The sequence below is a fragment of the Dunckerocampus dactyliophorus genome, chromosome 19, assembly GCF_027744805.1.
Source record: "Dunckerocampus dactyliophorus isolate RoL2022-P2 chromosome 19, RoL_Ddac_1.1, whole genome shotgun sequence".
In the NCBI taxonomy this organism is placed as follows: Eukaryota; Metazoa; Chordata; class Actinopteri; order Syngnathiformes; family Syngnathidae; genus Dunckerocampus; species Dunckerocampus dactyliophorus.
The window spans coordinates 5,366,019-5,393,537 of record NC_072837.1 but is presented as its reverse complement, the minus strand read 5'-3'; the positions used below and the strand labels follow the sequence as shown (position 1 = coordinate 5,393,537).

The window sequence follows — 27,519 nt, the reverse complement described above, 5'->3', positions numbered from 1 at the left end:
GAAATAATAATCCTACATTTTTTTTGGATCGGTCTTTGATATACTAAACAAGTTGGCAGCAGGGAATAAAGGCGTTCAAGGAACACTACTACAAGAAGGGCTTGATTGCAGAGCTGAAACGAGACAGCAGAGGGCAGCAGACCAAGTAGAGTGAATCATGACACTGCTATGTTAAAATAATAATGTAAAGGGGGCGGCATGGCTCAGGTGGTAGAGTGATCGTCTACCAACCTGAAGGTTGTGGGTCCGATCGTCCGTCCTCCCGTGATTGTGTCGAAGTGTTCTTGGGCAAGATACAGAACCTGATACTGATACTGCTACTGATGCTGCATCATCAGCAGGTAAATGTGCTAACAGTGTCAAAGCGCTTTGAGTGCCAGGGAGGTGGAAAGGCGTTATATAAGTGAAAGGCCAATTATATGGACCTTATTTCATGTCTAAAGGGCTATAATAATGTTAAAAACCGTATTTAGAAGACAGATTTTCTATGCCATAACTATGAAAAGATTCCGTTTATTAACATCAAATCTTACTTTGCGGATATTCACGTATCGCGGCCAATTAGCTGTGATAAAAGAGGGACGGTTGTCCACTGTAACTTTGCACAATGTAATAGTTGCCATGTATCTCATACAACAACGTAACCTTAAGGAGTGGAGGTGGGCACGCACTGTTGCAACACTGGCATAGCTACGTGAGCTAAAGTGCTAACGTTACACTCACCTTTTAACAGCAACGTCCTGCTAGGGTTAGCCTATTAAAAAAACAAAAGAGTCAAACTTCAGCTACCACTTCTGCAGCTGACTGATGGATAGTGGGCGGACCTCCAGGCTTTATTTTAAGATGTGCAGCGAAGCCTGCTTAAAAAAGTATACAAAGCTCGTACCGCTAGTGGTCATGTTCGTCAAGTTTGCATAATAGGGGACCTTTAAAGCCTTACTGGTACATGTACTGTCAGAATATTTCTGATAGTATTACTCCAACTACAAGAGAGTCTGTCCTATCCTGTTCATTGTATAAATGATGACGTGTGTGTATCCAGGGTGTTTGGTTTCCCTGTCCACTACACCGACGTGTCCAACATGAGTCGTCTGGCCAGGCAAAGGCTGCTGGGGCGTTCCTGGAGCGTTCCCGTCATCAGACACCTCTTTGCCCCTCTAAAGGAATACTTCGCCTGCAACTAGTCACACAACAACTCTCTCTTTCTCTGTCTCACACACACACACACACATTTGTGACAACAGGTAACTGCAGATAGTACACAGCTCGTACATGAAGGTTGGCTGACGCAGATGAAACAGATGACCAGACACGCACACACACACACACACACACACACTGCTAACAACTTCATCCCTAGATCTCATATAAATACAGGCTAATCTTTCTCCCCAGGTGCTACCTTGCTGACTTACACACTTGCTAGTGTGTATATCTTCTCTCTCTCTCTCACACACACACACACACACACACACACCAACTTCCACTTCCACAAGCCCTTAAACTGATGTCTTCTGCTGTTTTTGCATTAGTTACAGTCTCCACAAGGCACCAACACCAAAAAAGGAAACTTTACTAACGTGTAGTGAAGTGAAGGTGCTGTCGTTGCAAATAACATCGATATCCAAACAACACACACACACCAGCTTCAAATCCGCGGTGCTGGCCGGTCAATCATGGAGGCCACATGGTGCCACTTTCATGCTCTCGTTGTTGGTGCTCTCTCAGAGGCGTTCCGGTCTCAGATGTTTTGTTTTCACTTGCTGCAGTTTTGTGTCCCTAACAGAGTTAAGCCGAATACTGTACTTCCAAGCGGGCACATATATTACACCAGCTCTAGTGAGGTTGCCTGAGGCCTGGCAGAGAAGGAAAACAGGAAAAAAACAGGGTAACAACTTCCCTTTTGTTAAAAAGATCTCAGTGGATGAGTTAAACGGCACGTGGTGGGGGCCCACGAGTAACACTATAGTATGTTTTCCTTTTTACTGAGATGCTCTAGCTGGGAAAAGAGCAAAATGTACATTCAGTTGAGCAGGATAGTGTTGAGAGCCCCCTAGTGGCCAAAAACAGCTAGTGAGCTTGAGCTTCATGGCAATTTAGTGAGATTTCAAACAAAAAGTGATGCACTGTGTTTCTAGTTACTTGAAAAGTTACTTAAAAAAAATGAAAAATGCCCTTTTAATATACTCTATATTTATATACAGCAGTGTAGCCCTTTAATTATGGAAAATTCTAGCATTTGCGTAGCAAAACAGCATTTTTAGGACTACTGAACAACTTGAACATGACAGGTTTTTTTTTACAGCATCCTACTAAATGAATACATTTATTGTCAAGAATTCCGTCTGGTTAGGAGAACCGCTGATTGCGTCTTAAAAGTAATTCGAGTTCAAATGGAGTGCAGTACTTGACTGCGACCAGCAGAGGTGCTGTTGACTCAGAACAGCGCAGCGTCAGCTGCGGGAAGTTAGGCCGCAAAACCCTTTCGGGCAGCATTAGTCTCGTAAATGCGACACGCGCATGGAAACGGGAGTTCTGAACATTCAGCCAGAGCGATCCCATTAAAATTAACATTCAGAAAAATAATTGCTAATTAAAATGTAGTTGATTATCCTATTGTACTTCACAGTAGGTGTTGCCATACTGTACATAGAGTACATGAACACAATAACACTTTAAAAAGATGCCAATTTTATAATGTTTCGTCTGTGTTTTTACTACAGGTTAAGGTTTGCTGCTATGCAAACAAACACACGTCGATATACAGTATTTATATTTATATATACATATATATATATATATATATATATATATATATATATATATATATATATATATATATATATATATATATATATATAAACACTGCTATTGAATGTACAGTATTGTTTGTTAGTGATAAAAGTGGGTCCAATTTCTGATTTAGTCATTGTAGCATAATACAGGAGGATAACATGTTCATGTGTTGAATGCTGTCCATTGTACTTCATAGATAGCTCCTGACGTGACGCTCCGGCCCCTCGGTTTCTAATAATCTTGCAGCCTCCGTGTGTACGTCATGTCACAATAGAAACAAAGTATTGTCTATAAGTATACTGTAGGTTTAAGCGTAGTAAATATAATATATTATCATCGATAAATCAGTAGATGAGTAAAGAAAAAAAGGTAACTACATTATTATAAGGATGGTGTTTCCTTTGAGAACTGATAGTGCTTAGTGTATCAGGCATTTTGCCATTGGTATTGGCAATACCAAGTTTTATTAGTATTGGTAATAACATTGCTGGTCTTGTTTGATGTTTCTCCGGCCTTTTTCAAGGCGTGTTCCAAAAGCGGCTCGAGTCAGTGAAGTCTAGCTCATCCATCAAGATTTTTCCAGCCTTCGAAGACGTAATTAAAGGTCCCATATTATAGTATTTTTCAACAATTTTCAATAAGTCTCGTGTTGGAACTGCGTTGGCCGACATGCGGCCTTGATGCTGAAATCGAGAAGTGCTTTTAGTACGCCCGACTTGGAACGCACCATTGCGTGTCTGTAGCTTTAATGCTAATGAGCTGTGTTTGTCTCATGAGCGTGTGGTTCCAAAAACACTGTAATTCCACACTCGTCCAATGTAATATAATATGCATAAAACCAAGGAGTCAGGGAGGACACGCGTGCTAGCAACACTGGCATGATAAAACATACAGCTCCCCCTGACACATGGATGGTTGACTGATAGTTTTTTTAAAATGTGTAGCAAAGCCAGCTTGTTTTTTTCTGTCCTCCGTGATGTGTGTGATAAATAGTAGTCATAAACGGGCTCTAGGGACACATATTCCTGTTATTACATAATGGAGAAGTCCATTTTGCATAATAGGGGACCTTTAAAGTCCATGTATATCAGTGAAAGGGAGATGATTGAGTGAAAACAGCCTCTCTCGTGCCTCAGCTTCTTGTGCTCTGCTGCTTTGTTGTTGGCTTGCAAGCAAAAAAAACTATTTTTGCAGCTCAGCTCTCTCGCTTGACTTAGTAGGGATACAAAACATTCTCTAGTTCTCATCAAAAACACCCAGTGAAACCAGACCTCGACTCTGTGGACACTATCTACGTTCTTCGACTGCAAGGGATTGCCCTATGTAAATATGACAAACATCTTTATTTGACTCCGTAGGGCCGCCTTGTCAGTAGTGGGATCAACTTAGGCCCTCTAGGAAATTGAACACAATACAAGAGGGAACGTTTCTCCTTCAGTCTGGTGCTTTTGGTCCAAAGTTGACCGCTTTTTTTTTTTCTATTGAAAGCCTTCCACTGCTCTGACCTTCCTCAGATACCAGCTAACAACTGGACGCAAACACACGCAGTCGACACGCAAACAATCACAAAAAAACCCAACAACAATACAGTACAACAATAAGCCAGCAGTTTTGTCTCTTGTTTTTCCTCCATCATGTTTACTCTCTGTTTATACAACCAAACTTCAGGTGCTTTTTTCAACCAACCTTCAGGTGCTTTTTTCAACTCTGCTCTTTAATACAGTGCTCTTGCAGGTTACGCAAACAAACACACACACAAACACAAACTAACACACAGTTGCTGGAAACACACTCGACGCGGTGCTGATTTACTCGAAATGCACACATTGCGTAGTCACTGTGTTTCTGCAGGACGCCCGTCGCCACCAGGCCTTCTATGGCACTGCCGGGTGTGACATCATCGCCCTGCGCCGCATTGGTGCTCCCCACCCCCTCTCTCCCCACACCCTCGGATACTGCATGTCAGTCTGTCAGTGTAATCTCATGTTAGATTAGAGAGTAATGATGATGATAATAATGGTAGTATTAATTACAATAATAATCCGTTATTGTGTGTGTGTGTGCGTGTGCGTGTGTGCGTGTGTGTACTGTTCCAGGTCGGTGCTCAGTTAAGCCAGCCTAGAGGGGAGAGGAGCTAGAGACTGCAGATATTACAGTTAGTTGTAGTGACTTTGTCTTGTCTATGCTAGGACGTCGGGAGGTAAGAGACACTCTCAGACAAGAAATGTGTTGGCAAAACGTTGAAAACCGCAAAGTATGCCTTTTTTAAAAGTCACACTGAAACCTCTCATCACGCATGATGACTTGGGCAAATGTCGTGGAAGTTCAGTAAATGTCGTGAGACGTTGAGATGTTAGCTCAGTGAGCCTCTAAAGCAGGGCTGTTCAACTAACACCGTTTCAGAAAGCACAGGACCAAGACTTATAGCAGGGGTGTCCAAAGTGCGGCCCGGGGACCATTTGCATGCCCGCAGCTTGGCCCGCGGCACATTGCGGAACCAAAAAACCCAGCAAAAATCAGCAAACTGTAAAGAGAAGAAGCCGAAACGTTGATACCAATAATAAAACAAAGCTTTGTCCTTAAATGAGGGCTGTCACGCATAACGCGATAACGACGGCAACTGATTTATTTCATCAATTATTGTCAATTTTTTTGCGCGATTAACGCAGGCGCACCAGAGCAGGCACGCCTCTCTGTTACGACGGCAGACGGAAGCACAGTGGAGCGTCCACCACTCAGTCACACAGCGTCCGACACTCTTTTCTAACTTCATGCTGACCTCAACACATGAACAGCAGTACAACTCCAACAGCATATCACGTACATGTACGCATCTCCAACTCACACTCGTCTCTCGTCCGTTCATCCTGGGAACGACACTTCCTCAATCTCATTACAAGACCGCGAGATGCATTCGGGGACACTCGGAACATCACAAAAACGGCTTCATAATGTGCGCGTGTGTGTAAATAAACAGGAAGTTAACGAAAAACATGAAGTGGATATTCTTATCACTCATTTCGAAACGCTTCATTCAGATGTACAATATGCTACAATTAAGTATGCTGTAAAATACATTGAACACAAGTCAATTGACCCTTAAATTTCGTGATGTCTTTGAACGCAACCCCTCATTGCTCATAATAACGCGCTTTAAAGTGTCATTCAAATGCCCTGCTACTATTAAAGAGACTAGTGCGAGACAAATGGCTTTTTAGACTTGTGTGGTATCTTTTAGCTGGATTGACACATTCAGTTCATTTGGAGCTTTTAATACAAATAAATATATAGAATCCTGTCCTGTCATTTACCTTTCTGTTCATTAAATACAGAAAAAACGGGCATATTTCAGACATTGTTGCAAACGGTGATTAATCACCATTAATTAATTAAAAAACTTTAACTAATTAATTTTACAGCCCTACTTTTAAATACACAAAGTTTTCCTAAGTCCTTTTGACAAACTTAAAAAATACCTAAAAATATCAAAGTGGCCCCCTGCAGCCTTTGATTTTCTGTATGCGGCCATCGGTGGAAAAACTTTGGACACCCCTGACTTATACCTTCAGTAGGGTGATGCACATAGATTGGTTATTTAACAGACGAGCAGATAGTCAAAGACTGTTTATATAACAGGAGCATCAGTTGCCAGTAAGCAGCAAGAAGTGAACAAAGACATTTTTGTTCACAAAATGTCCACGCACATTACGTAAATGCTCTAGTTATTTGGTGATATATAAAAAGTGGCTGTCTTTCACCACATGGTCATTTATTAACCAATGTTGTAACGGCATTAACACCACTCATGTGTAACCTGCATGAGTTTCACACCAACAACCGAGTGGGGGCGCAGCCAACCTTTTAAAGCATGCAGAGTTAGCCAAAGCTGGCGGCTGCTGACCACTGACGATACTTCAAAAGCAGCTACTGCCGTCTTGTGGAGTTCATAAAGAAACTACATCAAGAGGTTACCCACAGCCACAGAGCATCACCTGTGCAGTTTATAAAGCCTGGAACAGATTCAGTTCATGTTCCTTCCCCCAGGGAAAAACGTCAACCTTCCGGGTTCCACCGCATTGTCGATGTCAGTCCTTTTCAGCCACTAACTAAGCCACAAACTCAAGAATCAAAACGAGCAAAAGGTCTGGCAGACGAGAACGTCATTTACATTTCCATGGTTGAAGATGCGCAGCGTTTTGGAGTATAGTAATTGCACTTTGTTTCCTGACAGACCTACATTCCTTTTAGCGGCAGCTGTAAATGAGATGATTGTGTTGGCGTAAACATGCTAATCGGTCACTAATGTGCGTCATGTGATATTATGTGTGAATCATGCTTGTAGGTAAACGTGCGGTCCATTTCCTGCCAAAATCACTGTCAGATGCTTGGATCAACGGCAGCCATGTTTGTATTTTGATTGCGACTTTATCGCGAACAAAGTACCAATCGAAATAATGGAAAAAAATGTAAAATCCAAGATATAGACCATGTATGAAATGCTTATTAAAGGTTCGTGTTAAGGCTCTTTATATAGGGTGAGTGACTATTCAATGACTGTCAGTAAAAGCATATTTTTGAACATCGATAGCACACAGTTTAAGGATGAAATTGGTGCACGACTTGTAACCGCTGGTATTTAATCACAAAAATAATTCATTTCAGTGAAGCCAGACAAGCTGGAAATCGGCGTGACGTCGACACGTTTCTGTTTGAGAGTGCAAAAGGACAAAAAGCCCGGGGACGCGTTTGACTGATTGACGGCTGTCCATGGCTAGAGCCGAGGTTGTCTTAAGACTGCGAAGAGAGCTTCAGGCTGAGTGATGCGCAGTTTTTTAACACTGATATCAGAATCACATAAACGAGATACTGTTGTTCACACATGAGCAAACACTGCACAGACACGTGACACAAACACAACACCGACAGACAACGATGCTGTGGCGCATTCAGACACTCATCTCAAGGACTACATGAACGAAGATGAGCTTTTAGGTGAAGAGGAACTGCTGGTGTTTCAAAAAGGTGCTACAATTGTTTTCTGAAAATGAGAAGAAAAAAAAATCTAGGAGTATAAATCAAGTTTGTCTTTACAATGACTGTATTTAAGTTTGTTGTAGTAATGAAGAGGCACTATTATTATTTTACTCTTGTATGAATATGAACTAATTAAAAGGCATTTTAACTTTGTACTTGAACAATGTAAGAAAAGAACCGTGAATAAAAAAAAGACTGTTTCTTGTGATTTAGTGCGTTGATTGCCTGTATTTTGAATATTTTTTTTGTTTTATAGCAAAAAAAAAAAAAAAAAAACATACTTGATGTCCTCAGGACCCATAATACCCAACAACTGCTGTAAAAGTAGCATATTTTTGCCATTTTATTTAGGATTTTAAACCTTTAAAGGCCAGTATGTTTACATAACTCCCCTGTTTTTATTGAAAAAATAAAGCTAAAGTAACAATACACAACATTTTAACATGCGCACCATTACAAACATCAATAGAGACACAGGCCGATCATTTTAATAGCAAGGCACCCTTGCAGAAAACAATAAAAGGTGAGACATTTTGCTGCATGCTTTGAATTGGGAAAAGCAGCACCATCTTGTGGACAAATAGAAAAATTGAAAGCCAGCAGTCCACATTGAAATGTCAACATAAAGGATGTTAAAATAAATGTGGGCTCAAAAATGGCATTTTTACTTGTTTTCAATGGAACATTGTTTTGGTACGAAGAACACATATGCCAGTTTTTGTATAGCTGCCATTTTAGTTTTAAGGAACAGACATTACAACAAAACTGAATGGCACAAAATGTCCCCAGATTCTCCTGAGGGTTTGACAGGATTTTTACCATAGAAGATGCCATTATGACTTGTACTTTCGAAGATATCGGAAACTACAGTTTTCAATGATTGATATGCTTGTAATGAGGTGGTAATTCTCATTAACGTTAGGTGGTCTTTACAGGGCACGTAAAAATCTAAATAAAATGTTTTTATCGCTGCAGCTACCTATTAAAGGGTTCCCCCCTACCCCACCCCCGCCGAACCTGAACGTCTTAAATATGACGTCAGAAGAATAGTAATTGCCATATATCCGACAGAATTCGAACGCACACATGTCTCTGGAGGCAAGAGACACGCCCCTGTCGACTGATACATCTCGTTCCCTATTGGTCAATTTTCACCGTTAAGTGTGGATTTAAAGGTTTCCCATTGGCTGCTGCTTGGCCGTCTGAAGGCAAAAGGCAGCATCTGTGGCTCGTGCTGTGCCAGCTGTCCCCTGCTCGCATACACTGCAAAGAAGCACCGACCAGATTAGAGAAACGGGTAAGAAACCTTTTTTTTTAATCTTTAAAATTAACATGTTATGTTTTGTATTGCCATTTTGTCGTCGTTCCACAGAAGTGTGAAAAACACCTGTAATTGATTGATTAGTGATAAGCTAATTCACTGTTTTTGACAGCTGGGCGCTAGCTACAGTCAAGCATTAGCCACCGAATAAAACATGCCAAAATGAATAGCCTGGTTGATTTAGGTATTCAGACACTGGCGTGCATTAGACATGATATAAAATAATTTGCAGTAACCTGTCGCCTTCTCACGATGATAAAAAATGTATATGTGTGTGTGTGTGTGTGTGTGTGTGTGCGCGCGCGTGCCATCACTGCAATAGACCTTCGCTGCCTTCGTTATATAAGATGGCTTATTGTCGTTTACACCAAATATTAATTTCTGTATGGATGTATGTGCTATGCATACAAATCAGCCTTATGGCCCGTCTGGTGTTTAGTGTTCAACAGTCTATGTAAAAGGGAGGTGCTGTGTGCATTATGCACATAACATAAAAGGTGATCAGAGTAGTGATTTACTGTAAGTCATTTGTTTTACATGAGTGTCATTAAAAGGCAGGCATTGATAGAGAGTACATTACATTGATGTCTATGTAAATGATGCAGGGGGTCTCATCTCGATGAAATGGGCCTGCACCTGCATGATTTTCAATATATGGACTAAAGTCTTGGGACACTTGGCCATTACATGACTTTAGAACCTGGAAAATGAAGAAAATATCATATTGACTAGAATATAAGACGATACTGTACATCTATAACGTACACAATTTCTCGAATGCTCTCTGTGTCGCGTGCAGAGGAGCGATCGCATTCATGAAATGACACAGCCTTATTTTGACTTTGTGGACTAATGTGGGGATTTGCTCTTGCTTTATATTGTTTGTAAAATGTAACTGCAGAGGAGCAATCACATCACTGCAGGCTTTGCGGCACGTGCCCTGAGCTACCGCACTCGCCCTGCTTCCAGCGTTCGAACTTCGGCGTGTTTACGTGTGCCATCCCTTCATTTTATAGCTCTGCACGGTGGAATAGCGGTTAGCATGCCTGGGGATCCCTGTTGGAACATCTCCGTGTGGAGTTTGTACATTCTCCCTGTGCTTTTTTGGAGGTTTCCCCATATGCTCCGGCTGCCTCCCACATGCATGTTAGGGGGATCGGTTGTGGATGCACCCCGCCTGAGGACAAGGGATATAGAAGAGCGATGTAGAAAATGGATGTGCCGTATTACCTTTCTGACTTTGTGGATTATTCCGAGTCATTCTGTTTAGATGGTAGCTGGCGGGAGGGAGCACTAGCATGACTTATGACACATTTATAGCCTGTGCATGACCAAGCATACAGTGGGTTTTGACGTTGTGGACTATTACAAGTCTTTCTAGTTATTTCTATCATGTAAGGTGGCCATCATCATTAACAACTGGTGATTGCAATATATGACTGGTGCCCAGCAATAGTGTGAGTTTCTCACCATACCCATGATTGATTTATTGACTAAAGGGGACCTCTTATACTCATTTTCAGGCCTTTGTATTGAGTTCTGGACTCATAGAGCAGCTACACATGATAACCCGCACAGAAAGCTTTCCAGATCTTCCAGATTCTGCACCTCTTTCTGCAGTGTTTCCTGCCTCCCGCCCAAACATTTACTCCACCCCCGCCCCTACTCCAGGTACTCCTCCCACCGGGCCCACTCCGCTGTGATTGGTCACACTCCCAGGCGCTCCCGAGGACTTCTGGACTGCCGAACCCCTTTTGCCCGATTACTTACACAAAATAAACACGGTTAGGACACTGATAACTCGTTACTTACAGCTTGCTCTTCTGACTCTTCAACACGACCAAGTAAGGTTGGAAAAGCGTCGGACTGCAGCAACAGTTTGGCCGATAGTCCAGCTTTGTATTGGCGCATGTTCACAAAACAGTCTCGTGTGAAGTGCCGTTGACAGATATTTCTCTCTGGGCGGGAATCAGCAACTCCAACCACTTCTGCCTGATGCCTGCCTCTTTAGCCACACCCGAACAAGCATTTCCTCGGTGCTGACACGGTGAACAGAGCAGAGCGAAGCAGAGCGGAGGGAGGGCAGGCCTACAGCGTTTGCCTGGGCATGCCCATATAAGGAAGTCCGTGGAACTCTGTGTTTAAAAAAAAACTAAAACTCCGTAAAACACAGCGTGCAAATGCGCAAACCTCATTATCTGACGCGTCGGCATCGTTCAACATGAGAATACAACATTGTTACGACATTTATAGGTCAGAAAAGAGGAAAAGCATAATAGGTGAGGCGTATCATGCATATGCGTCAACATGAAGCAGAAGGTTAAAAAAAATCAACAAAGCCAGAGATGATTTTGTTTCTTTGTGTTATAGTATTGCCAAACAAAATGTTGTTAAGCCAGATTTGATGTCAGCTCATGAGTGAATACACACGACCCTCCTCGGCTGAGGTCTTAATCCACCTTCTGTCATCTGTCATCCCACCAATCCCCCCGAAGTGTTAGGTTGTGTCACTCTCTGTATCGGGGAAAACAGTGAGTGTGCGCCTTTCATGAGTCAGCAAAACGGAGAAAATCTATTACAGTTTCTTTTGGTTCAATTCAGAGCTGTTGAACCTTTAAAGGTTCCGCTGTACCGTATACTTGTGACTTTGGCTTGGTATGCATGAGGACATCCATTAGTGTGAAAATGGAGCCTTTCTCTAACACTAAAACCATTTGGACCTGATGTACAAAATGTAGCGTTTTCACTTGCAGTGACATTCGAAAATCTCCTCTCACGAAAATGCAGGATGAGAGACCCTAATCCCCAGTGATGCCCCAGTTTGTTTGTGATTCTCTAATAGTTTATATTCATCCTTGAAACGTCACTCTGTGTGTCTGGAACTTCTATTCTTAACTCCAATTACTTGTCGTTTTGTCTTTGTTGTACGTTTGTTCTGACTTTTTAAATAGCTCACACACACACTGCTTCGCATGTGTACAAAATAACAAAGACACGCTTTGTCCCCGCCCGCAGTGATTAAACCCCAGATCAGAAGTCAGCAGCTGTCCACCACATTCTCACTCACTAAGCACTCGCGCAGGCACACACTTCAGTTTGGAGACGCACCAGAGTAGCTGCTGAATGGTAATGTGCCGCACCACTTTTGCGTCGCTTCACCCAAACAGCTGCCGAAAATATGACATTTAACACAGTTAGATGACATGGGGAAAACGGCGCTCTTATTTTGGAGGCCGGAAGTGTGTTCTGTGTGTGTTGAGAATGTCTGTAAGACGAGCCCGGTGCAAGAATACACGTGCGTCTCGTCTTTTTTTCACTCAGAACCTGCATGTTGTCCTCGGGAAGGGCTGGGCGATATGGACCAAAACTCATGGCCCGTTTCCAGGAAATGAAAACCTACTCGGAGCCGCAAAACCTATTTGACTACTACATATACAGTTTCCGAAAGGGTATTGTCACGTTTCTTTTCTGTCTTCTTGGCGGAGTGACGAGCCACATCTGTTGCCACCTGGCAATTAGTCACATTTCTTGATGTCGTAACACATTGATTAGTTCTATTTGCAGTACCACTCTCCATTGCCCTTCAGTTGCCCATTGTTCATTACCGATAACGGAAGCTAACAAGCGAAATAGACGACCAGCATCGTGGTTTCTCACCGAGCTGACCCACCAGAAAACACTGCCCCCTAGCACTTTGGTGGAGAATTGCACTCCCACGCAGAACTTTAAAAGGCTCATGATGGCATCAGAAGAGATGGCGTAGTGACTACACAGAAGCATAAACCAGCTGGAGCCCTAGCAGAAGAATAAAAGAGCCACGGGTTGCAGACCCCTGCCTTAAACTGTATTTGTGTTTTAGTTCAATGCTTACTTTACGCCAAGAATACGTAACATTTGCTTAAATGTGCATTTTTTGGACTGATAATAGGCAAAGTGATCATTAATTAATTTTTTTTTTTTTTTAAACGTGATAGAGTGAAGGAACGATGTTTGAACCGCGATGGAACGAGGGACGACTGTAGTTTAGATTAGCCGGTGTAGTGTACACTGGCGCCTCGGCACAGCAGCATAATCCGCCTTTCAGAGACTGAGCTCAAAATGCTTATCCATGCTGAGTACCGAAAATGTGTACAAGTTGGCAGGTCTCTAACAGTCACTGTAAAGCAGTGGTTCTCTGTTATTTTTTGTCATGCAGGGACAGAACCCCCCCATGTAAAATACTATTGAGAAACTGATAATATCTATTTAACTCGAAACTGAAACCAGGAAAAATGGCGAGCTGTGAAGCCTACAAGCATATTCAAGAGTCAAATTGCATGTTGAGTACCATCAGTCTGAAAGCGCCCTCCCCCCGCCCCAGACAGTTCACATCGCCCTCCACCCCCAACCCCCCAGGGGGGTGGCCTGCCCCACCACGAGGGAGTAGGAAGGCGGGGTTTAAACAGAAAACCAAGTCACAGAGACCGGAATAATACTTGCTGACCGAGTTAATGGAGTCTTGAAGAATGTTAAAATTCCAGCGGAACACTCTCTATATGTCACGATAAGTCAATAAACTAAAATACTGTGTTACTGAAACTGTAGCAGTAAAGCCTTCCTTTACTGCTTTACAGCAAATAATATAGATAAATAATATATAGTAGTCATTCCGTTCCTCCCAACGATGGTTGTCACAATGAAGGTGACTACAAATAAACTAATGGAGTGTGTGTTGAGTGGTGTATATGTGTCCAATTTGTGATGTATGCTAAATACTGTACAGCAGCTGGTCTCAGGGTGAGTGAGAAATGCTGCCTGATGTGTGTCATCCCTCTATCCAAATTAAGAACGCATTTAATCCCCCGAATTCTTCAAGCGTTGCTAATGTTAACAAACGTCTCCACATGCACAGTCTGCGCCATTTTCTTTTATGACTGATCTCCTGCTGGTTGAGGATCTTTTGCAGCGATGTCATAACCTCTGCGGCCCCTCTCGTCACATTCTCGCAACACTTTCACCATCACTTCACATCATGTTGCGTCACATCACATCAGGCCGCCTCGCTTCTCGTGACACGAAACCAAATGCAAACAGCAGAGCACAGACCTTCTGGAAGGTGGAAGGATTGTGGCGTGCACACCATATTCGCATTATACCACGTAGAAAAGGGAAATCAAACCTCGGTTTTTGTACGCCCCGGTTTTTGTATGATTTGTTTTTCGTCGAAAAGTTTTCACAAAAAAGTTGCCTCGGCTGTTGTACAGTATTGCACCAACAAACTGGTCCGTTTGCCCTGTACTGTATCGTTCCGTGAAATTAAGTGCCTAAACAAAGCAACCTACGCGTGGCTGACCCAACCTACCCCCAACCGAACCGTGATAAGTGAATTTCCATGAAGTAGGAGTCCTTATTTATAAATTGAAACAGCATCATTTGTTAATACAGTGTAGGGCCGCACAGCCAGGAGATCTGGAAGACCTGGGTTCAAATCTCCGCTTGGGCATTTCTGTGTGGAGTTTGCATGTTCTCCCCGTTGGTGCGTGAGTTTTCTCCGGGTATTCCGATTTCCTCCCTTTAAAAACATGCATGTTAGGTTAATCAGCGACTCTAAATTGTCCACAGGTATGAATGTGAGCGTGAATGATTCTCTATATGTGCCCTGAAATTCACCAGTCCACAGGGTGAACCCCGCCTCTCACCCGAAGTCACCTGGGATAGGCTCCAGCATACCCCCGCGACCCTAATGAGGATAATGGATGGTTAAATGGATGGATGAGAGTGTAACTGTGGAGGGACGAATGCATTTCACATTGTTTCTTTATGTAAAATTATAATTATTCTCTATAAAACTTATTTTTGTTACTACTTTTGGGTGTGTGGAACGGATTAATTGGACTTACATGATTTCATATGGGAAATATTGCTTCAGTTTTGTCAGTTTTTGTCAAACCTTTTGGAACAAATGAATGCTAACAACGGAGGTTCCACTGTACAACACTTCATCACTGCAGTTTTCCTGAATTTGAGCTGCCTTGGTTTTTGTTTATTACGCAGGGTGGAGGTTATCATTAATAACTGGCAGGAGGAACAATTGCACTGGTTTTACGACACACAAGCATATTTCTGAAGTCATACTTCACCGATGGTTCTCACTTGTAACAGATGTACTGATTATAGTGTCTATTTGACAGTAAAACAAATGTGCAACCACCGCAGCTCTTGAGATGTAGCAATGACAGCTTTAAAAAATCATCCACATCATATAGTTCAGGCTGTATTTCCACTTCCTGTAGGTATAACAGCCAGATGTCCAAATACTGTACTTTTCCATATAGTATTGCTAGACTGTAGATTTTTGTTATGTGGGTGCATAAACACCAGCTCTTTTTATGAGAATTTCCATCGAGCTCAACGTAGAAAATGACTGTTTTTGTCATCAACCCTGAGTTGATTGAATATACTGAATAGGCAGCTCAGTCTTGATGCTGTCATTCTGCTGTGCTGTCATGCAAGTGTTTGCATGTGTGTGAGTGCAGAGGCCTTGTTTCCACTGAAAGCACCCCAGTTCCCATCTCCTGGGAAACCACTCTTTTATTCTGGCTCCCAAGCCTGAGGGACACTACTTTCCCCTCCCCCCGGAAAAATATTCCCAGCATCAGCGTCTTCTAGCCTCGCAAAGACCAGAGTGATAGCAGCACAGCACTATATCACACCGAGACGGTAAAGCCATGCTTGAGGCTTCAAAGACTTCAGAATGGCAGGGTCCACTTGGTGGGCACCTGGTTTTTGGGGTCCTTATGAAACTGTTGTCTAAGCCCTGTTCCCCCCCGCCTCCCCCAGCCACTATGCACGCTGCTCTGCTTCCACCCTCTGTTCTCATCCATCTCTTTGACTTGATTGTGTGTGACTGGGAGACTATTGTGTGACATTGCATACAGCCAACCATGCAAAAACACATACCAGCACAAACAAACACAATGTTTTGTGAGTAAACTCGCTTTGTTTATCCAACCCTTATTGGGGGGAAATAATCAATATCGATTGAATATTTGCACATGCATATATGTTGATGTCCCTGTTCAATACACTTTATTCTTCCCGTCCCTTCATGCAGTCAAACCAGTTTACATAAGAGGATTTTTAACCATGGCATCTTTCTGCAAATTGACGTACAATCCCAAATCACAAAGGTTTGGATGTGAAACATTGTGGGGCTTGATGCTGCAAGATGCTAAGATACAGCATGCACATGATCATAGCCAGAAGCTTTAGTTTTCTAAAGATGGTGATAGGAAACGTTAACTAACCATGCTCATAGTGCGATTCTGCAATTAGGTTAATGAGATGCATGATTCTGAAAGGAAAGCCCTGCAGGAATACATGAATTTAACATGTTTTAACTGTGGTTTCAGTTACATATCCAGTTACGGATGAATGGGACCAGGAAAAAGCAAGAGAGAGTGATCTAAAAGTGAAAGTGACTGCAATGCAATGTGTTGAAGACACCAGTCCAATTTGCAGGGATTTTCTTGGAAAATGGAACTGGCACGTTAAATGTCATTGTTCTTCTTCTGGCAGCCAACATGGGGTCCATGCGCATTCTCATCAAGGGAGGCAAAGTGGTCAATGATGACTTCACCCAGGAAGCGGATGTTTACATTGAGAACGGCATCATTCAGCAGGTAAGATGCATTTTTAAAAATTGATCTTATCTATACATCATCAGTTTACCTCATTCATCGCGGTTTATTGCTTCCAGACCTGACGAATTTCTATTCAATATTAATTAAAGGAACATTTTCCCACTTAAAGCATAGAAAGCCGGTCCATGACTTTCAAAGTAAGATTTTTACCATTATTAGAGCCCTGTAGACATGAAATAACAGTCACATTTACACTCCTATTATTATTCTCTTTTTACATCCCATCTCCCAACTGTGATGGGCAGGCTATGGGATCACTGCAGGGACACAAGAGACGGCCGCTGCTTTAAGCATAGCATTCTACCGAGCTCACTAGTTAGCCTCCAGTTTATATATTCTCAACTTAAGAAAGGCTTTCAAACGGAATGGGGAAGAAGGACAAAATATGAAGCCAAACATTACCAGTTCCACTTGGAATGAGAGGAGAACTTTTTTTTTCACTGTATGATGTCGGACATATCATGTCTAACTACATGCAGTGTTAAGCTAATGTAATGTCTCATCAGTGTAACATTACTGACGCCTAGTGAAAAGAATACTACATATGACTTGCCTTTCAATATTTTTTGACTAATAATAGGCCATAGTCAACAGCGGTCATCTATCAATTAAGGACATTTTTTAAAAAAGCAATAGAGCAAGGGAGCGATGTTCGAACCGCGGTGTAACGAGTGACGACTGTGTACAGTATATATCAATATATCAATCAATATCTTAGCTATCTATGCAATTATAGGTGGAATTGACTTTAATGGCACTGTAGTAAAGGCAAAGCAACAATGCTAGCACCAACACTAGCATTAACACACACAGGGCCTGATCTACTAAGATGCCAAATAACTAGGGCTCAACTGCGTGAGCGCACTAAAAAATTGCACATGCTATTAGTGGGCGTGTTGCAGGTGATCAACTATGATTGCGTGCACAGTTTTTAACAGGTGCAAAAGTGGTGCGGAGGGCCCTATTTAAATGAGGATTTTGCGTGTGCTACCAGCTGTCAGCCTGTCACTGTGGAGAGTTTGGGAGAGCAGCGTGGCCTAAAGGAAAACTGAGGTTTGAAGCCATGGAGTTGGAGGTCTTGGTGGAGGATGCAAATAAACACACTAGTGTAGTCCAGCAGAGACATTGCAAACAGGTTTGAGATATGACAAATCACATTGCGGGTGCAAAATGATTACGTTTGCACCTCCTCCCACAAACACTCTAAATGAATTGCTGTTTTGCTCAAATGACAGATGCAAACGTCGGTATTATTCTTTGCTTTCATATGTTATGAATGGCTGCATGAAAATGAGTATTGTTATTTCTTATTGTGCCTTAAACGCCTTTTTGGGCTCATCTCATCCCAATGTGTGTGTTGTCGATAAAAGGTCGGAAAGGAGCTGATGATTCCAGGCGGGGCGAAGGTGATCGACGCCTCCGGCAAGCTGGTGCTACCCGGCGGAATAGACACCTCTGTGCATTTTGAGCAGACTTTCATGAACGCCGCCATCCAGGATGACTTCTACAGTGGCACCAAGGTACACACAGTGTTAGGTCAACAAACAGCTGTCATGGTGTGGGGGCGATATTAAACATCTATTGGGAGAGCATTTGGGAGATTAACGCAGCAAACTGCACTGTGGCTTAGTGAAACCACTGGCTTAGCATCTAATGGAATGCCAACTGAAATAGGGTGAGAGGAATTTTTTTGGGGGGGGTATTCATCCTCCACATGCCAACTCACCCCGGCAACCCCCCTAATCACCAGCTCCCTACCCACTGACCTTGCTACCATGGCAACTAACCCCGTGCTTAATAGGGAAAATCAGGATTGTGTTTGTGCCCACTGTTCCCATCTCCAACATTTTCTCTCATGCATCAGATCCTTTCCATCCCACCCCCCACTGTCACACCGTCTCCCCACAGACAAAGCTCCTCGACAGCATTAGGTTAATTCATGCAAGACACAATATTGTACATGGGGTGGAAAAATAAATGTCATCAGTGTTTCCCACAGGACTGCAATCTGTGGACGCGGTGGGTTGCGGCGAAGTGACGTAATGACTTCATTGTCAAATTTGCATTATTGGCCTGACGCATTTGCAGAAAGTGAGTAAAAACATGAAAAGCTTTGGGCATGAAAAGCGAAAACAAATATGAGTGAGTGCATTTTGATAGGCGAGGGGCCCGCAGCAGCACCCGCTGCTCGTTGAGAAGAGAAATACATGCTTTCATGTCAGAGTTGCCAAAAGACTCTTCACTAGGTTTGTCGCTAGTCACTAGAGGGGTCTGATTGCTCACATAATACAGCGACAACGTCTGCAACACCGATCCCTCCTCCTCCGTTTGGCGTGTTATAGAGTTGTTTGTGAGCTAGGGAGAACATGGAGCACCTTATCTATTTGTGGTGGTCCAAATGAATGTATGGGAAACACTGATCGTGTTGTTTGGTGGAAGATCCAATAATTGCTGTCAATGCTGGGGTGTGAATATGAGAGCGTTTGGATGTCTGACTTGATTCCTCAGCTCTCTGATTGATATACAATTTGTCTTGAATGCACCTCTCTGTGTGTCATCTGGATTTGGCCTCAGTGCTCCATATTACTCAGTGCTAATCGACTATTTTGCACCAGCGCCATATTGAGTTGCCTTTACACTCCTTCCAGTGTTTGTTCTCGCTCATCCCCCTCTCTGTGTCTCCTTTATATTTCTTCCAAGGGGATTATCTTCACAGTAGGGGATGGTGGTCTCTAAATTAGTCATGGATTTGGGCTAAAACACTGGCTTCATGTCCAACCACCCATTTTGATCTAATGTTACTGATACTCTTTAAGAACAGAGATGGCCAATGTACTGTATCTTGACATGAGAGACACTCATTATGTGACGGTGCAGGTGCATTCATCAGGCTAACCACTCAGCTATTGTAGGTTTGTTTTCCCCAGACTTCTGGATGTCTCACCTAACTGTGACAACTTGATGTTGAGTTCATCCCTGATTTCAGATCAACACTTGCAGTAAAAGAGTAATCATTAGATTATATTCAGTTCCAGAACCCACCACAACATTTATAGGTCAGAAAAGAGGAAAAGCGTAGGTCCCTTTTAAACACATTTAACGTATGAAATGTTTAGGTACTCACCACTAATGAACGATAATGTAAGATGATCGATGAACAGATGGAATCGGAGTCACAGTGTAGACTTTAGCCCGGTGGTAGAGAAGCTGTTTCTCCAAGCCACGTCTACATCATCCATACTGCTCGCCTGTTGTAATTCCAGTAACAACATACGATGATATATTAACTTGCTTTGAGACCGCAGACTCGACCGTCGACGCTAGTGCCTCCGTAGCAAATGAACTTGCAACTATGGCGCATTCAAGTGCGAGACACTTGATGAAAAAAAAAAGATCAGTGAAGCATAGAGACATGAACATGTAAAAATTGTGGGCTTTCTAACAGTGGTACATGCATGCACATATTTGTGAATTATCGGCAACTTACGCTGTATGAGGTGTGCTTTCTGTGGGGGAAACAACTGCCTATTTTTCAAAGAAAAATAAATAAAAGGAATTTGTGAATCCACCCTAAGGCCTGTCCTTCCATCACTTCAACACAATAGACTCAAAGGGCTATGAATGGGTGACTCAGTAGTGTGATTTCACAAAGGGAGAGACAGGATAGTATGAACATGGATGCCATGGCAGAGCAATGTCTGTTGTCATGGCAACAATATATTGCATCTACGACTGAGGGAACAGAGGTGAGCGAGTCAGAGCAGGCCGCTGTGTTCAGTTAGTGTGATTTTAATCTTTTCAGCTTTCTCTCATTCTTATCAGCTGACCAATCAAATGGTATACAATAAAAATCATTCAAGCATCAAAACACAGCATATCCAGTTATATCATCCGTAATAAACCAGTTAGATTATTTCTTTGCAATGTATGAACTGAATAAGGTAGTTTGTGTTTCAATGACCAGCTAAGACGGTGTAATTGTGGTGGGTTTTTTGGGGGGGTTAATAACCGTCTCCCATCATTTTCCTTTCTCTTCACCCAGGCGGCTCTGCTGGGTGGTACCACCATGGTGATGGCCCACGTCCTGCCTGAGCAACACTGCTCCCTGGTGGATGCCTACGAGAAGTGCCGCGCTCTGGCTGACGCAAAGGCTTGCTGCGACTACGCTCTGCATGTCGGCGTGACCTGGTGGGGGCCAAAGGTAACGCCAGAGCAATGGAGGAGGAAACACCACTGAGACTATCCAAACCACTGAACCAAAAAAATCATGCAGCAGCCCATGCACACATTTTCATATATGGGTGAAATGTGTAATGACCTAGATTACAAACCCTAGAGGAAGTAGGTTAACACGCATATTCATTGGGTACATTAGACAGATTCTTTGAGTCACCATGCTTCTTTCAGCCTTTGGCGTCAGGGTCTCTGCTGTATCATCTGCATGACTACGTCATCAGCTACACCCGTGCTATCTACCAAGATCAATCAATACAAAAATTGATTGACAGTATACTTCTGTGATACGTTCTGGAGGACCGTGTTTGCGGTGTGATCTAATTTCGCCTGCTCGTCGAAGCTTTTCACGCCCCACATAACAAACACACAGTGATCCACTTGCTCTCAGGTACGTAATGAGATGGAGACCCTGGTGAGGGAACACGGGGTCAACTCCTTCCAGATGTTCATGGCCTACAAAGACATGATGATGCTGAGGGACTCCGAACTCTACCAGGCACTGCAGACCTGCAAGGACATTGGGGCCATCGCACGCGTCCACGCCGAAAATGGAGAGCTGGTGGCAGAGGTGCACAACACACTAACACACAGCTGCAGGGGTTTAATACTGTAAAGTCGGAGCATATCATTGACTAACTCATCTTCTTCATATGATGGTTTTTTTCTCAGTTATGTTGAAGCTCTGTGTTTATCTCTAGGGTGCTAAAGAGGCCCTGGATTTGGGAATAAGCGGACCCGAAGGTATTGAAGTCAGCCGGCCCGAGGAGGTAAAGTAACATCATTTTTCTTCTTCAAATAAGAGCATTCATTGTAAAGTCAGTGAGTAAATAAATGATCATGGATTTGACCTAACCTGGACAGCTAAAAAGAAGTTGAAGTTTAACCCAGATTTTCCACATGACTCAAAGGGAACCTTTGAACAATTTAGCAGGCAGACCTGGGAAGAGCACTAAAATATTTGACTCTGGTAAAATCACAATTACTTTTAGTAAGTAGCTTTAGTCATTTAAAACCTAAAATAATCGACTCAAAAATAAAAACTGACCAACTGAACTGATGCACGTTCCAGCTTTTATAAATGAAAGTGGAGTAATACGGTAAACATCAACACCATCCACCAGCCAAATAACAAAACATATCCAACTATGCAATAATAAAACGCAATAAACACAAACAAATGCAGTAAAACACCTATAATAATCACTGGAATTGTTTTTGGGAGCATTTTTTTTGCATTTTTATTAATTTATTATAATAACTCATTCGGTTATTCTATTGCCATAAGAAAAAAATACACTCATTTCACATGGTACTTTTGTGAAGGGATTTCACATTGCTATAAATACTTTATGCTAATGAGAATAAATGTTCACATTATTCCTTTTTGCAGCTGGAGTCTGAGGCTACTCACAGAGCAGTCACCATCGCTAATAGGGTAATCCCACACACACACACACACACACACACACACATACACTCTAGAGTTCAGTATTCTGTCTTTTTCAAAGATAATGTGATGACATAAATAATCTCCGCTTGTGTTCCCAGGCTCACTGCCCCATCTACCTGGTGAACGTTTCCTGCATGGGAGCTGGAGATATGGTGGCTGCTGCTAAGATGCAGGGTGAGTTCCCCTCATTTGTAAGCTGTAACAAACTCTGACTAACAAAACTGCTCTCTCCAGGTAAGGTGGTCCACGCTGAGACCACAGCAGCTCACGCAGTGCTGAACGGGATGCAGTATTACCACCAAGACTGGGCTCATGCTGCCGCCCATGTCATCGTCCCTCCTCTGCGTCTTGACCCTAACACACCAGGCTACCTGATGGGCCTGTTGGGCAAGTGAGTGTATAATACACACATAAACATACTTGTGTCTGTCAAGTGAAATGTTTCCCTGTTTCCAGTGACACCCTGAGTGTCGTGGCATCAGACCATCGTCCTTTTAGCACCAAGCAGAGAGCTTTGGGCAAGGAAGACTTCACCAAGATCCCCCATGGTGTGGCGGGAGTCCAGGACAGGATGAGCGTCATCTGGGAGAGGGGGGTGGTACGTCCACTCAACTCCTATACACAATAGCTGCCATTCATATTTTTCACATTCCAAACCCTACGCCAGTGGTGTACAGAAAAACTGAAGGATGTGGGGACCACTTTGATACATTAAAGAGGCTAAACTGAACAAAACATTCACATCTTAGCTTTATTATTGCCGACAAAAGAAATTAGTGTAATATCTAATAATATATATCATTAATAATGAAGTCATTCTATTTTTAGAATATGCCAAGAGCCAATACAACCACCGGGGCGCACTTTGGACACACCCTACCCTAAACAGTCAAAAATGTGCTCATGCCCTCCTGTAGGTTACAGGAAAGATGGATGAAAATCGTTTCGTGGCCGTGACGAGCTCTAATGCCGCCAAGATCTACAACTTGTATCCGCGCAAAGGTCGCATCATCCCTGGAGCTGATGCTGACGTGGTGGTGTGGGATCCAGATGCAACAAGGTGAGTCGGTGTTGAATGTTTATATCCCGCTTTTGTGTCATAAATGTGGGTGATGTATTTGCCTTCTTTGCGCAGGACCATCTCTGTCAGCACTCAGGTGCAAGGCGGAGACTTCAACCTGTACGAGGGGTTGCGCTGTCACGGCATCCCCCTGGTCACCATCAGCCGAGGACGTCTGGTGTGTGAGAACGCCACGTTCATGTGCGCCGAGGGCTCCGGGAAATTCTACCCACAGCGCACGTTCCCTGACTTCCTCTACAAGAAAATGGTGCAGAGAGAGAAAGTGGGTAGATGTCTTTCTCTCATGATTTAGTTCTCACTTGAGAAGTGGAATTATTTGACATGTATGGCTCCATGAACAGGCTCAGGCTTATAAAGGCGTGGACAGGGATCCCTACTCTGGTGATGTAGTCAAGGTCACCAACGCAATGAAGAAGGAGCTTGGTTTAAGCCCCACTGATGGAGATGGCACCAACAAAGGTGGTGTTAGGGTGCAACAGGGGGTTCGAGACCTCCACGAGTCCTCTTTTAGTCTCTCGGGTATGTAAAAATAACATTCTTACCACCAATCCATACAGTGCACTTATGAAAATGTATCTAAACACTGTGTCCACTTCGGGGTGTGTAGATTGGACAACAATAGCATGGTAACATAATACAAGTGAGACAGTGTAACGACAACAAAAGACAATGAGACACACTAAACAAATAGCAGCAATGGCAGTATTCTATTCCTATTTTCTTCTTGTTATGTGTCTCCAAATGAATTAGTACCCATTATTGTGGTGTGGTTATTCAATTTTATTCATTTTATTAATTTTTTTTGTCAAAGGTCGGAGGGTTGACGCTGAATTGTAATTCATTAATGAAAAATAATAAAGAAGTCTTCTCCCCCATTTTATTTTCACATAGTAACCGTACTATGGTACGCTTACAATATTTGAATATAGTACAGTCGTCCCTCGCTACATCGCGGTTCGAACATCACCCCCTCGTTCTATCACGGGTTTTAAAAAAAATTATATCTAAATAAAAAATTATCACAGTTTCGTGGTTGACAATGGCCTCTTGTTAGTCCAAAAATGTTGAAAGACAAGTTATATGTGGTATGCTGTTCACTAGGTGTCAGTAATGTTACATTGATGAGACATTTCTTTACATTGCATTACCTTAGCTTGCCGCAATGGATCCTTGCAGTCCGACATGACATCGGGGAAAAAAAGTTCTCCTCCCATTCCGTGTGGAAGTGGTACGTTTTTGGCTTCTTATTTTGTCCTTGTTCCCCACTCCGTTTCAAACCTATTCTTACATTTATATTAAATAAATCGGAGGCTAACTCGTGAGCTTGGTAGATTGCTGTTGTTAAAGCAGCGGCTGTCTCTTATGTCACTTCAAAGATCCTGTAGCCTGCGCATAAGCGGTGCGCAATGTGCTGTAAACAAAGCAAGCAGTATTGTAGGAGTGTACATCTATGCATGGCAGATTGATGTTAGATTGGCTGTCCTGTACATCAACGAAGTCACAAACGTCATAGCGAGGATGGACGATAGGCTGATCTTTTTTAATGCCATGCCATCAACCCACATAACGTTCGAGATACTACAACAACAAGGAACTTTCCCAATGTTATTGCTTATCATGTCTACTATATGGCTAGGTAATGCAAGTATAAAGGTGACTATAGACGGGTGTTATTTCATGTCTACAGGGCTCTAATAATGGTTAGAAAGTCATAAATGGGTTTTCTATGCTCTAACTGAGAAGATATTCTAACCAATCGCGGTCGGGGCTGGAACCAATTAACCGCAATAAACGAGGGACGACTGTACACCTTGCAACTGAATCACACAAAAAATGTGTACACTGCTGAAGCGGAACTGAGTGAAAACAGAGCTTAATTGCATGATGTGTATTCCTCGTAGGGTCTCAGGTTGATGACCATATCCCCAAGAGGTCCTCTGCTAGGATCCTGGCCCCTCCAGGCGGCCGCTCTAGTGGAATCTGGTAATCTGTGGTCTGGAGAGAACTCCACAAAACCGTCCAAGCCTCCTTGTTTTGTATATTCCTGAACAACCAAGAAAACTGCACTGATTTTAAAATAAGAAACGTTTAATGCTAAAAGGGAAAACGTAAAGACTTAATTTGTGATCGCTGGTTTGCTGAAGTCTTAATTGGCATTATTGAGGAATTATGTATGAATTCATATCCAAAATCAAGCTAACTATCGACTGACTACTATTATTGTTAAGCTGCTAGATGAAAGAAACAGAAACTAAAACTGAACACTGAAAAAAGCAGTACAGTTTTTAACGGTTTGCAGTGAAGAGACGTCGACTTAAGTATCTAAAAATAGTAGAACTGCATTCTGTGAAGCACCTCCTGTCACACATCAACAGTGTACACTGTAGACACACACACAGATTTACTCATTTGAAGACGAGCGTGAGTTCTGTTTGTGATGAAACAATGAACTGTGTTTTTGTTTCCCGTGGATGATCTGTGCAGTGTGGTGATGACATCTAACTGCTTCAACACACCATGTCATCTCGCTGCCACACTCTCCAGTCTCTGTCTCACGCATATGCCACCCCAGATGCCCTCTATCGTCATCCTAACACTCAACAGAGAGCACTAATACGGCATCGTGCCGCATAATTACATTGCTGTAGCTATGATCAGACTGATGTTTACATAATATGTGTATCTGCACGGACATACATATAACATGATAGTCCACAGTCAACCTTTATTGATGCATCCATATCAGCTTGTGCTTGTTTGGCTTGAGTACAGTGGCCTTAAAAGGACAAAAAAGTGGCATTTTGGCAAACTGCTCTAGTGCAGTTCCAGCCAGTCGTGAGTAATGTTGACTAAGATGGATGGAAGAATTTGCAGGGTCTCAAGGGAAAATCCTCACTATTTAATACATCTGGACCTGTGTTATACTGACTAATTACAGTGACAGATTACCAACAGCCAACTCTATGGTTAGCGTCACTAAACAAGAGGGCAGGAAGATTGAGCTGCACATGCTAAAGCAAGCACAGATCCTCTCACTTCCTTGTCATTCCTTTATTCTGTTTCCTCATGACCACTTCCCCGTGTCTGTGTACTGTACATTTAGGATGCTTTCTTTTAGTGAAAAAGAATAAATGTGCCAATGTGAGTCACCCGTACCGCACACAAACGCCATGCACGAAGAGAACCGAGCGGGATGGATTGCCACAGGTTCACAACTGGTGCTGTTTTTATTTTTATTTTTTTTTTACAATGGTATACAAGGGTGTTCATTTTGTTGTTGTTTAGAAGGCACTGTACATTGTCAGTGACTGTGCGTTGTGGATTCTTGTTTTGTTGGAAAGTGAACCTGTTGAATATGTACCGTGGCTGCTTGTTTCTTACCACTAAAGTATTGGTAAAACAATAAAGTGAAAAAAATGTATTATCTAATGTCTTTCTTTACCTGTTGGTACAAATATCTATACATTTTAGACAAATTCACATTCACATGTTTGGATTATACAGCACGGAGGTTGTTTTCTTGCATTTGTAAAGCCTTATGCAGCCTGCATGGTGCAGGATGTTCATTACCCCCTATGATGACCACATCTTAATTCGGTCATCAGGTCCAGATGTTGCATGTGTGAGAGCTTGAGGGATTCGGTGCAGATCTTCTCACCATGAGAGTTTAATCATTCAAACTGTTCTTTCTAAGAACACTGTGCTGTGTAGTCGGCTCTACCAGGAATTCTGGGCCCCATGAAAAGATAAAATAATGTCACGCCCCCCCCACACCACCCCCCACTTTATTGTTTGGATTTTTGAGAAATGCCGTGATGTTTGTAAAGAAATAATAACAAAGCAGTGGTTTCATATGGTTTCGACTAGTTTCATAATCACCGACTGTGAACCTGTGTTCTTATAAAGCCTGCCCCGTCAT

The 27,519-nt window shown here is 42.7% G+C and overlaps 2 protein-coding genes across 12 annotated transcripts in view; both read left to right on the top strand.

Annotated features, from left to right (window-relative positions):
- dnmt3aa (DNA (cytosine-5-)-methyltransferase 3 alpha a) overlaps nucleotides 1-8,052 on the top strand; it is a 39,312-nt gene extending 31,260 nt beyond the window's left edge. For all 10 annotated transcript variants that reach the window (XM_054761422.1, XM_054761421.1, XM_054761420.1 and 7 more), the window contains one exon: nucleotides 1,043-8,052. In XM_054761422.1, coding sequence (XP_054617397.1) covers nucleotides 1,043-1,184 — 142 coding nt within the window. In that variant the 3' untranslated portion in view covers nucleotides 1,185-8,052. The remainder of the gene's footprint in view (nucleotides 1-1,042) is intronic.
- Nucleotides 8,053-8,891: 839 nt separating this feature from the next.
- LOC129172519 (dihydropyrimidinase-related protein 5-like) lies at nucleotides 8,892-27,032 on the top strand. Of its 2 annotated transcripts, XM_054762331.1 has the most exons (15): nucleotides 8,892-9,127; nucleotides 16,709-16,812; nucleotides 18,204-18,353; nucleotides 20,876-21,034; nucleotides 21,458-21,637; nucleotides 21,768-21,836; nucleotides 22,460-22,504; nucleotides 22,618-22,693; nucleotides 22,754-22,910; nucleotides 22,976-23,117; nucleotides 23,437-23,579; nucleotides 23,655-23,862; nucleotides 23,942-24,119; nucleotides 24,754-24,828; nucleotides 25,502-27,032. In XM_054762331.1, the coding sequence occupies exons 2-15, from the start codon at nucleotides 16,714-16,716 to the stop codon at nucleotides 25,585-25,587; spliced, it is 1,767 nt and encodes a 588-aa protein (XP_054618306.1). In that variant the 5' UTR covers nucleotides 8,892-9,127; nucleotides 16,709-16,713; the 3' UTR covers nucleotides 25,588-27,032. The 2 variants fall into 2 exon arrangements, with proteins under 2 accessions (XP_054618306.1, XP_054618307.1); XM_054762332.1 differs by lacking the exon at nucleotides 24,754-24,828 and having other exon boundaries at nucleotides 8,903-9,127; nucleotides 25,502-27,030.
- Nucleotides 27,033-27,519: the final 487 nt, after the last annotated feature.

What these genes read in the sequence shown, in the direction of transcription:
- LOC129172519 (XM_054762331.1), top strand. Translation starts at nt 16,714, where the DNA reads ATGGGGTCCATGCGCATTCTCATCAAGGGAGGCAAAGTGGTCAATGAT. An exon ending in ACTTCTACAGTGGCACCAAG is followed by an intron (nt 18,354 to 20,875) that starts GTACACACAGTG and finishes CTCTTCACCCAG; the next exon opens with GCGGCTCTGCTGGGTGGTAC. An exon ending in CAGTCACCATCGCTAATAGG is followed by an intron (nt 22,505 to 22,617) that starts GTAATCCCACAC and finishes TTGTGTTCCCAG; the next exon opens with GCTCACTGCCCCATCTACCT.